The sequence below is a fragment of the Lygodium microphyllum genome, chromosome 6 (genome assembly GCF_053477565.2).
Source record: "Lygodium microphyllum isolate KBCC chromosome 6, Lygodium_microphyllum_v1.1.10, whole genome shotgun sequence".
NCBI lineage: Eukaryota > Viridiplantae > Streptophyta > Polypodiopsida > Schizaeales > Lygodiaceae > Lygodium > Lygodium microphyllum.
The window spans coordinates 84,735,513-84,747,958 of NC_141140.1; the positions used below are offsets into that span (position 1 = coordinate 84,735,513).

Sequence of the window (12,446 nt, forward strand, 5' to 3'; positions counted from 1 at the left end):
CGATATTATGTAAAATAGATGTGATGAGAAATTTTTACTGCAAATATGCAGCACTATGGACAAAGGACAATTTCATTTTATGGACAATGGATAGTTTCAGACATGTTTCAAACAATGGACAGTTTGCCTACAAATATGCATCAATATGGACAAAGGACGGTTCCATTTTATAGACAATAGACAGTTTCAGACATGTTTCAAACAATGGACAGTTTCAAAAAGATAGGCAGCACTATGGACAACCTTTTCCAACACTTTCAGCATAACAAAATCTATATTATGTAAAATCGATATGATGAGAAATTTTTCCTACAAATATGCAGCAGTATATTCCATTTTATGGACAATGGAGAGTTTCAAAAAGATAGGCAGCACTATGGATAATCTTTTCCAACACTTTCAACATTACAAACTTGATATTATGTAAAATCGATATGATGAGAAATTTTGCCTACAAATATGCAGCAGTATGGACAAAGGACAGTTCCATTTTATGGACAATGGAGAGTTTCAGATAGTTTCAACCAATGGACAGTTATAAAAAGATAGGCAGCAGTATGGACAGTCTTTTCCAACACTTTCAACATAACAAAATCGATATTATGTAAAATCAATGTGATGAGAAAATTTTCCTACAATATGCAGCACTATGGACAAAGGACAGTTTCATTTTATGGACAATGGACAGTTTCAGACATGTTTCAAACAATGGACAGTTTCAAAAATATAAGTAGCACTATGGACAATCTTTTCCAACACTTTCAACATAACAAAATTGATATTATGTAAAATCGATATGATGAGAAATTTTGCCTACAATATGCAGCCATATGGACAAAGGACAGTTCCATTTTATGGAGAATGGAGAGTTTTAGACAGTTTCAACCAATGGACAGTTACAAAAAGATAGGCAGCAGTATGGATAGTCTTTTCCAACACTTTCAACATAACAAAATCGATATTATGTAAAATCGATGTGATGAGAAGTTTTTCCTACAATATGCAGCACTATGGACAAAGGATAGTAGTATGGACAATCTTTTCCAACACTTTCAACATAACAAAATCGATATTATGTAAAATCGATGTGATGAGAAATTTTTCCCACAATATGCAGCACTATGGACAATCTTTTCTAATACTTTCAACATAACAAAATTGATATGATGTAAAATCGATATGATGAGAAATTTTGCCTACAAATATGCAGCCATATGGACAAAGGACAGTTCCATTTTATGGACAATGGAGAGATTTGGACAGTTTCAACCAATGGACAGTTACAAAAAGATAGGCAGCAGTATGGACAATCTTTTCCAACACTTTCAACATAACAAAATCGATATCATGTAAAATCGATGTGATGAGAAATTTTTCCTACAATATGCAGCACTATGGACAAAGGACAGTTTCATTTTATGGACAATGGACAGTTTCAGACATGTTATGGACAATGGAGAGTTTCAAAAATATAGGCAGCACTATGGACAATCTTTTCCAACACTTTCAACATAACAAAATAAATATTATGTAAAATCGATATGATGAGAAATTTTGCATGCAAAATCGATATTATGCAACAGTTCCATTTTATGGACAATGGACAGTTTCATCCTTCTTTATTACATTTCCTCCCCAAACATTTCTGTCCTACGTATGGGCAATTTTAATTCCAAAGCTCATCATAGAAAGAGCCTCTATCAATAGAATGAACAGAGCCTCTATTTATGTTGTGTATCTTCTATTTCCTACACGAGAGAGAGAGAGAGAGAGAGAGAGAGAGAGAGAGAGAGAGAGAGAGAGAGAGAGAGAGAGAGAGAGAGAGAGAGAGAGAGAGAGAGAGAGAGAGAGAGAGAGAGAGAGAGAGAGAGAGAGAGAGAGAGAGCATACCTGTGATAAGACCACCTGTGAAGCCTATGATTCACAGCTGTGATAAAGACCTCCATTGAAGCCTGCGAATCACCTGTGAAGCCTGCAAATCACGTGCAACCAATTGGCCATGATTAAACATACAACTGGTTTCTGGAACAGAGAGAGACATGGGTGGATACATGATCATCAAAGATGCCTTCCCACCTTCAAGATGTGTATAGATTTGTGCGAAGAGAGGGATGAATCTAGATGAACACATATGCATGGCGACCCCTAGCACGACGTTTATACATGTGGAGAAACGGGCAACAGAGGGAAGCATCCTGTGTAGCAATGGGCAACAGAGGGAAGCATCGTGCCTTGAGTCCACTCGCCTTGCGCCTGCGGACGACACCAATCAAGATGCCTAGAGCCCGCTCGGTTTTTGCCTGCGGACGACACCAGACGGGGGAGCTCACCTGCCCTGCAGAACACCGAAAGGGGGTGAGGGGAGCATTGAAGACCCTCTTTCGGTGGAGATGCCGGGCGGCCCCAGTGTGTAAGAGGGGGGCACCCGTTTTCGAATTTCCGGCCTTCTTATTGGTCATCCAGGACAAGGCTTTATTAACCTAGGCATGGCATTATAACTTTACAAGTCCAAACCACCCCTGGTCAAATGACTCCCAGGCAAGGCGATGTTAACAGAAGGCCCGAAGGGGGACTACATCGAGGACGGCAGGTACGCATCACTCTCTCTCTCCACACTAGTTCAAAAACACATTTAAGCCTTTTTCGTAGTTGGTTCGAAACGGACACTTTTGTTCCTTTTCTCGTTTTCCGCTTCTTCGCCTTCTGTTTCTTGTGCAGGGATCCACTTCCTACCTTCCTTCCTTCACCGCCATTGCCAGCTTCCTTCCTTAACCGCCATTGCCAGCCAGGTCCATCTGCAGGCCACGATCTCTTCAGGTATGCCGACACAGTTGCATCTTTCTCACACGCACGCACGCAGCCTGGCATGCGCGCTTACGCGTAGACAGAGAGAGCCTCCATGATTTTTGTCAGAGTCTTCAGTTTAAGGTGTGGACAACATTAAGCGTCAAGTTAGGTCATCTAAGATGTGGTATTGCCACACAGAGAGAGAGAGAGAGAGAGAGAGAGAGAGAGAGAGAGAGAGAGAGAGAGAGAGAGAGGCTCAAGACGTATGTTTTTTTCATTTTTAATCTTAATTGTCATGTCTCTTGCCCCCTCCGCACACTCACACACACACGCACGCACACAGACGCAGATGCGCGCACGCGCACAGAGAGAGAGAGAGAGAGAGAGAGAGAGAGAGAGAGAGAGGCCTCTGCATAGTTGTGGACTTTATTATGTTTTCAAGTCTGATTGTTAATTCGTCGCACCTAAAATATGCTGTTGCCGGAGATTTTGAGTGCTCGTTCTTGTGTAACTTGCAGTAACACCAAATTTTATATACTTGGAGACAAACTGGATTGTGCAAGGAAGAGCAATTATTTCAGCCAAGCTGGATACCTGTGTGAGCAACTTCAGTTTTGTGCAGCATTTTGCTGCATTAAGCACGAAGGATACTAGAGATAGAGGAAGGATTCAAAGCGGTCTGCAATCAGAAGCACGTGAAGTAGAAGTTATTTGCCCAAATCCTCGAAGGATGGCTATCTCTTCCTGCACTCCTGAATTTGTGAAGTCTGTCTACCAGCTGCAAAGGTATGCCATATTTTATCAATTCTAATCCATTCCTTTTCTGAGAAGAATGTTTGCTTGCCTTTCGTATCTTTCTCTGGGTGGAGCAAACATGCCCCATGCAACACAGAAATTGAGCGATTGGTTGAACAAATGTGAGAAACCATTTTAGTTTTTATTGTATGCAAGCTGATTCATGTGTATGTCTTGACTTCCTGGCTGGAAACTGATCCAAACAACATGGCAAACATATGCACTACTGTGTTAACTGTTCATGGCACTGTTGCATAGTCACAAAATGCTCGGAAACAGTAGCAGACATTGAGATAACAGCAAAATACGATCCGCCCCTACATACTCGAAATGCAGAATGGAGGCTTGATAAGCAGTCACAAATACTGTTCAGTGTTGATGTAGTGCTGGAAAATAAGATATAACAGATGGCAATATGGCTGTACATACATGCACTGGGCAGTCTCCATAGGCAAACAAAACTCTAGACACCCTCAACTGACCAACAATTAAGCAGTTTGGTGGGAACATCAGCAAGAATACTTGGCACATCGTACACTTGTCTCACTCCTGAGCAGGCATTCAAAGGTCCATACACATTTTGATGAGAAATGAGTTTTAGCTTTTAAGATAGTTTAAATATACAGTTTGGATATTTTTCTAGATACCTGTAGTTGTTGACTGGAATCAAACCTCCGCCTAGTTAAGATTACTTCATTCCAGTTCCAATTTCCAAGGACTTGGCCTATGACTTTGCTCGAAGGTGGTTTGCACTGTGCAGTGACATAACTAGATGCCATGGATTTTCAAGTATGGGGAAGTTTTTCAATGAGCTACAAACAATTGCAGTGTAAAAATTATGTCACTGTTTCATAAGTTAACCAACAAAGTAGGAACTGTTGAAATATCCTTCTCCATGCACAGTGCCTTACAGTCCATTCTTGCACTTCTTGTTTCTGTCTTCCAACATGGTACTTGTTTTGAAATCATGGATTGTACTATGGATAGTCCAATCGGATGGTTAGTTGAGATTATAGGAATACTATCTGTAACTTGATAGTGGTCGCATAATAATCATAATCACACAAAATAACATCCAGAAGTGAAGGGGGATGATACATATATAGCACATATAATAATTAAGATGCCATGTAGTTTTCTGGTAAAATTTTCTAACGAGGACAAATAGAGCATTACAGGAGACTATTGTCCTCTTCTACCTAGCTTTTTGTATAGAATCAATTCCTTATGGAAGACACCTTGAAATCTCAAGTCTGATTGAGAGTCTAGAACTCAAAACATTTACACAATGCAGGGCAAATAGTTTGATTGTATCAAAGCAACTTTGCTTTGAAGTAAATGAAGCTGTGACAGTTTAACTTAAACAAACTCAAAGTCAGTCTTGATAGGCATAATGCAGAGTGCTAGAGCTCCCTTTGTGATGGCAATGGCATTAGCAATAGCAATGGATGAGTGCGATTAAAGAAATGTACTTGCCTTCTAGATCAAGGTCAACCTCAGAATAGAAAGACAAGATACAAAATAGTTTCATGAATCCAGAAAGGATCACTTTGATTATGTGGAGCTTGAACCATTGGACTGTCCTTGACCTATCTCACTCGCACTCACCCATCTTGAGCTTTTCCACTCTCACTCTCACTCTCACTCTCACCCTCATTCAAAACTACATCATACATAAATTGATGTATCATGTATCATGTATCATGCATCACGCATACTCTTTCCACACTCGCTCTTGTATTTAGATCTTGAGTTTCTTTGATCTTCTTCTGCTTTCTTTTGGTTTCTTCTTAATGCCTTGTATACTTCTTTCTTTGGCTTGCTCACAAAATCTTGTAATTTCATCCATATAAATAACACAAAATGCTATCCATGGATGAAATCCTCAACCAATTAACTACATGAATTAGTCTTGCTCAACTGACCCTGAGTGTCCTTTTTCACACCATATGGCAGATACACAATTCAGCAATACCCTCATCTAAGTGCTAGCATGAATGCACTTCATGAAGAACATATGGTTACAGTCGTGTTACCATGAGCCTAGTGGCATGCCAAGGCTTGTAGAAGCTAATTCTACTTATGTTGTCACTACGAGCCAAGTTGTACTCGATGCATGTGACAACAAGGTTTACGTTTTAGCAGTTGTCTCCCTCCACTTTCTAGGATCGAGATGACTTTTTGTTAAAAATGGCCATCCACCTCCCAAAGTGCCGAGGTCTTTCATGAAGCAGTAGATTCTGCAATGTGTTTAAATCTCATGTTGCAATTACTGCGTGACTATCTTAAGTGCTCACCTGTCAACTCAAACTTTTTGCCTTTGGTTGGTGCTTAAAGTAATTGACTCAGCAATCATATTGCAATGCTTTATTCGTTATAAAGTATCGTGCTCTCATTTAATTTGAGAGGGATCTTCTCACAATTTGGAAAGCTGTGCTTGTTCAATAAGCTTTTGTCTACCGTGCTTCTAAACGTGCATACGTCTTCTCTTCTAGATTATCTTAGCACATGGTCGACACCCACCGGTTCCTTTCCAGCATGGAGGCATATTATTGCAATTGTCCAGACTAGTTTAGCTTTGTGCTTGTCTTCATTTTTATTCTTTCCCATCATTTGTGCAAGCCATCTCCAACTTCCGTCTTCCTGTTAGTTCCTGTATTCGGGCCTCTTTTCGACGACATAAAACACTCTGTGTGTATGTGTGCATTTAATGCGTGTGTGAGGGGTGGGTTTAGTGTGAAGGTGTGCGTGTGGGGGGTGTGTGTAGCATGTGATGGATTACTAAAAACATTCTATGGTTTTACACTACTCGGGTTTTGCAGTAATGGTGTGTGTAGCATGTGATGGATTACTAAAAACATTCTATGGTTTTACACTACTCGGGTTTTGCAGTAACAAGTGTTTCTGGTTTACTCTGACAGTGCTCGAACAGGGGAGCATGAAGCGGGAGTTGAGATTCTTCAAATTTTCCTAAACACGGTGGGTTGAGCTGCAAATTAGATCTAGTCGGAGTGCTTTGTGGCATTAGGTGAGATGTCTGGCTGCTAAATTTTGTGCTTGTGCTGTCCGACCATCTTCACAGAATGCTGATGCGGATGCTGATTCCGTGGGCTGTGGAGCTTCTCCTTCGTGCTGTGTAAATTCACCTCCCAGTCGCGCAGGAAACCCCATTGTGCGCGATACTCAATTTTGTTATGTGAAGTCAAGATTCTCTCCATCTCCGATCCGCGGTGCATCCAAAGCTGCATGCAATGCACCGTCTTTTGCTGCTTGTCCTGTTCGCATCGAAGGATTTGATTGCTCAGAGGGGGAGGCATATTCACATCTTCCAGCCCTTAACAATTTACCTGCGTCAGTTGCTTACTTATGACTCTCTCTTTTACTGAAAAGTGCTGGTGCTCTGACGAACGCAGACTGTCACAGATGCACGTTCCATATATTTTACAAAGAGGAGCGCTGTTGCTAACAAGCAGCTCGAGGCATGAAACCATTTATGTACAGAACGGTGGCCTGCTATGTACATTTTGTATGATTGTTATGTAAAAATTGAAGAGCCATTGAAATTGTATGCTACGCTTCTTTTTTGAAGGGAAGCTGTTGTTATTTGTTTCCCTTTTCTCTCACAGACGGTTGTGCAATTGTTTCATCCGTTTTTTGACCCGCGGGGGTGGGGGCGGTGGGGAGCGGGCGCACGGTGGATTGGACTAGTAGAGACAATATCAATATCAAGTGTGCAACAATAGTGTAAATCGGTTTCGCTTTAATCAAATAGTTCTTGAAATTGTACTTAGGTTTTTATAATTTGATCGTAGCATAATTAGCAAATGAAAATAAATATTCAAAACATTGGTGGCAGAATTGAGAGTCAAGAATCCTTGGGAAAATGCACTCTTTGCATGCATTTGAGTCACGTAATGCAAGGAATGCATCAAAGTGACTTTGTGCTTTAGGAGAGTTTTTGTGAGGATCAAGGGTTTAGATCATCATTATTTTACTAAGCTTGGTGACTTTGTGCTTTAGGAGAGTTTTTGTGAGGATCAAGGGTTTAGATCATCATTATTTTACTAAGCTTGGTGCTTTCTTGTCATATTTCATTAGGCCAAGAGGCCCTTGATCCCTTTCTTGATGTAGGTGCTTTTAACTTGTGGGTTGTTAGCTATTGTTACTTTGTAGGTTAGTTCATTCTCAATGAAGGTATTTTGCATGACAACATGGATACTTTCAAAACCCAATGTCTCTATCACCTTGTTTCTTATTGGCTACTTCTCTATATTTTGAGAAGAAGGGATATGAAATAGTTATGTATTGTTTTCCATGGATTGGAGGCCATGATGTGGGCTAGGGATTGAGTGTCCTTACCGAGTAGGATGCCTTGATTACTAGTTTCTTACTTGAGGGTGCTCACAGGATGAGCTTGGGTGTTGTTCTTGTTAGTTTGACAGTCAATAGGAAGCCTCCTTTCTTTTGTAAGTTTGCCAACCTAGGCTAGAGTGTTCAGTTTGATTTTCTATCATGATAAGATCCCATAGTGAGTGGGGGGTTGGACTTTAAGTGTAGCCTATGGGCTGAAATTTGTTGTAAGCCCCATCATGGGGAAAAAAAACAAAAAAGTGTTGACCTAGCCATGGGATCAGAAGAAAATAATAAAAATTATGTATGATCTATGTGTCACCTTGCAAAGTTTTTGGTAGGCTCTTGGGTTTGAGTCAGGTCAATTCCTTGATCTCCTTTGGGCACTATAGTCGAAGAATGAGCCATCTCCACAAAAAAAAGAGGAAAAGAAGAGAATACTATATATGATGATGATGATGATGATGATGATGGGATAGTGAACAAATTCATTAAAGAGGCTACTAGGCTTAGCATTTTTATATTTTATCATTAGTGGGTCCTAAGTGGCATAGAGTCATCTTGGACCTCTTGGTAGTATTTGTGTGCCTTATAGAAAGTTGAAATGTTCCCTAGATGCCTACTCAACTAGGCTAGGATGTCATTCATGTCACCTCGAGTGTTTAACAGCAAGGATAGTTATTAACTGTCATTTCCTTGGGGGGACTCTCATTCTTAGTCCTAGTCTTGGCCATTGGATCCATGGTTTGAGGGGTGAATATTCACTCTTTTCTTTATTCTATAGTTGTCTCTTTGCCTGTCTATTGTGCTTTCACATTTTGTGTTGTTTTGATAGGTCTTATTCATTATTGTGCTTTCACATTTTGTGTTGTTTTGGTAGGTCCTATTCGTGGGTTCAATGGCTAGGTCACCCTATCCCATTGTCACCAATTATATGTAATTTTAAGAGCAAAAGTCAAGTTATTTTATAAGAGGTGGAAGTGGGTTTTGAATATAAAGCCCAAAAATGTAGAAATAAGTCTAGTCTGTTTTGCAAGGCGATCATGGCACAAAGCATGCGACATTTTAAAGCCAAAAGGTAAAGCAAAGCATAGTTGAGTTTGGGAGTAGCAAGAAATGGCTAGCCATGATATTTGCATAAAATTTGCAAGTTTGGATGTCAAATGCATGTAAAATTACCTTAATTCGAGAGTAAAAGGGCAGGGAACTAATATATGGTTAATAAGTAGTCAATTTTGAAGGGTTACATATCCAAATATCAAAAGACAGCTTTTAGAAGTCAAAAAATAGAAAAAAGGTGGAAAGAATGCAAAAAGATGAATACCATCATGCATCCTCTATGTTGAGCTCCTCTCTCATTCAACACCACTTGACACTTTCGAATACATAATTGGAGCCTACTCATTGAGCTCTACGCGATGATACCAATCTTGTACATTGATTTAAAGAAATGAGAATTTTGAAATTTTAGTCTTTCTCTCTCATGCAAGTGCGAGAGACGAATGGGGTATAATGAAGAATGTTCGTGACACATTATTGAAGCATGTGGGAGTTTTCCAAGGGCGTTACTAGCTTGCAAGAAGCATCACCAACCTTGGTTCGTGTATGCCACAATAAGCACACGTTATGATGTGAAAGTAGTCTATGAGTGTGCTAATTTTCATAACAAATGATGGTGAAATGAAAAAATATTTTAGAGAGAAAAATAAAGATTGACACTTCATTTTTAGCACTTTATTTTTTTTGTTTGTTGTTTTTATTTTTATAAATAAATAGGTTTAAAATAAAAAATAGTAAAAAAGCACAAAAATTATCAATAATTAGTGAAATATTATGAATGGCATAAAGTTTCAAAAAATATAAACGCATTCCATACAACTTTAAAACTCACAAAAACAAAGGTCTTTATGGTTAAAACAAGTATTTCAATAGCACGGAGGTGACCCAGTGTCATTTGTCGTAAAGTAAATGAACCAATGAGCCATAAAATTGATATATCTTATTGAAAAGTTATGTTTGATGATTCATTTCTTTAGTATAACAATCATGTGCTATTTGTATAGGCAAGCATAACATGAGTTAAGAAGACTCGGTACCCTTGAGTTTGTGAAACAACCCTACAACATATAGATCAAATTCATGAACAAAAATGGAAAGAATTTTTACTACACTTGTTGGTTTCCCTCATTAAAGAAACTATTGATTGCTACAATTCATTGATAAAAATAAGAGTCCATATGATTGATCATGTGACTAGACTTGGAATCCATAGTGTTGTTGAGTTGAAGAATCCCCTCATTCATATGCTTAACATCAATGGAAAAGTTGGCCACATTGGAATCAAGTGAAGTAGCCCTCTTAACCATGGTTTCATTGACATTTGGGTTAGCAAAAGAAACTCCATCTCTATTTGTCATACTATTTCTAATGAGATTTTGGCCATAAATAGCCCCTCTTCCACACACAAACCATTGGTTTACAATGTGAGTTCAAATAATATTTTTTTTCATTAGGGACTTTTTTTCTTCTCCAAAAACTTGTGGATTGAATATACTATATTACTAGTCAATCCCTTAGAGTTTTTAACAAGAACATGATATGCTTTTGCATACAATAAGTATAAAAATATTGGTAACTTTATTCCTTCAATTCTGTGGATGTAATTACTAAAATCTTTGCTTGGAAAAGATTATATTCTTTGTCTGGGCATGTTTGTTTTATGGTTGTGCTTGTCAAGTATAAAGCTAATGATGGATTAAGAGAAAGTGTGGCTATCCCCAAGCACATCATGTCGAGTTCCACCAACCATCAAGAATTAACTCCACAATAGGTGCTTCGGCTAGGGTTGTAGATGAGAGGTCCCTCCATGCAAGGTGCGATTGCTCATCCGAGACCATGATAACTAGCAGGTCTCTAAAGAGACATTCATGGGTCCACAATGGGATCAGTGATTTATGAGCCTAATTCTATTCCGGAAGGTCGCTACACTAGTTAGAGGATATGGTGAAGGCTTGGTACCAATAGTTCTAGTCCAAAGTAGTTTACTCAATATTGAATGGTCTATCCAAGGTAACACTTCCTATCGATATTTCTAATCCAAAGTGGTTTGCTCAATATCGAACATACTATCCAAATTGGCTTTTTTGACTCAATATGGAGTAGTTTTGTCTAGGGCCAATTTTGTTCACTTGTTTAAAATAAATGACTACTTTCACTTGTTTTGTATACGCAATCTAAAGCATGTAATGAATTTATTCCAACAAATTAATTAAGAAACCTAATCTTGAATGTCTAAACTAAGTGTACTAGGATCCTAATTAGAAACCTAAAGACATTTTTTTTTGGGGGGGGGGGTGTGTGTGGGAAGAAAGGGGGATGCCTTTCCCAATGGGAGTTGTCCTATGGCTAGGTAGACTAAATTAGTCAAGTGGCTTCTCACCAACTAGGTTTAGAGTTGAATATTGACTTTCTTAGGTTCCATGTCTTAGAATTGGCATAGTAACATTTTGGGGGAGACGACATGAGACTATGCTACCTTATGGGAAGAGGAATTGACATTCTACTCTCTCTCATTTCTCACTCTCATTGAACGACGCCTGCTTTGCACAAGTGGATTTCTTAACTTGGGGCTAGAATGATGTTATTGACTTTAGCTGATTCATTAAGAACCTTATGTTGATTCTTATGGGTCAAGTAACAGTCAAAGCCCATGTATTCCATGGGATTTGGGTGGTGATACTTAGGATTAACAATTGAGTAACTACCCAACATTACTCCTTGGGTTTCCCTGGCAAATACGTTTCATGCACTGAGAGGAGAGTGGAGAGAATAGAGGAAAGAGAAATACTAGTGAGGAGAGAGTGGAGAGGTGAGTGTAGAAAGAGGAAAGAGTAAAGTGGAGAGTAGAGAGAATAAAGGAGAGAGAGAGGATAGAAGAGAAAGAGGGAAGAGAGAGTAGAAGGAGACAAGAGATTAAAGAGAAAAGAGAGGGTAGCTAGAATAGATGGTATAGAGAAAGCAAGTAGACAGAGGAGAGAGAGGATAGTAGGGAGAGAGACTAGAAAATGAAAAGAAAAGGTGGAGAGAGTGGAGAGTAGAGAGTAGAGGGAGAAGAGAGAGGATAGCTAAAATCTAGTAGAGAGAGTAGAGTAGGGGCATAAAAGAGAGAGGGGAGAGTAGCAAGTAGAGGAGTGAAAAGAGAAACGAGTAGGGAGAGGGAGACTAGAGAGCGAAAGGAGAAAGTGGAGAGAGGAGAGAGAAGAGAGAGGGTAGCTAAAACAAGTAGAGAGAGTAAAGTAGGGACATAAAAGAGAAAGTAGAGAGGGGGGAGAGTATCAAGTAGAGGAGAGTAGAGAGAAAAGGTAGGGTAGCTAGAGGGAGTAGAGAGAAGAGAGAGAAGGTAGAGTAGTAGAAGGGAGTAGAGAGTAGAGAGTAGAGAAAGAAGAAAGTAGAGAGGTAGCAAGTAGAGAGAGAAGAGAGTAGAGCAAAAAAGGGAGGTAGTTAAAGGAAGTAGA

At 39.3% G+C, this 12,446-nt stretch overlaps 1 protein-coding gene across 1 annotated transcript; it reads left to right on the top strand.

The window, feature by feature from the left end:
• The first annotated feature begins 2,205 nt into the window (after positions 1-2,205).
• LOC148034756 (uncharacterized) lies at positions 2,206-7,241 on the top strand. Its single transcript, XM_087680709.1, has 5 exons — positions 2,206-2,410; positions 2,650-2,817; positions 3,306-3,573; positions 6,504-6,561; positions 6,665-7,241. Exons 1-5 carry the CDS (start codon positions 2,206-2,208, stop codon positions 6,950-6,952), a joined length of 987 nt encoding a protein of 328 aa, XP_087536835.1. The 3' UTR covers positions 6,953-7,241.
• Positions 7,242-12,446: the final 5,205 nt, after the last annotated feature.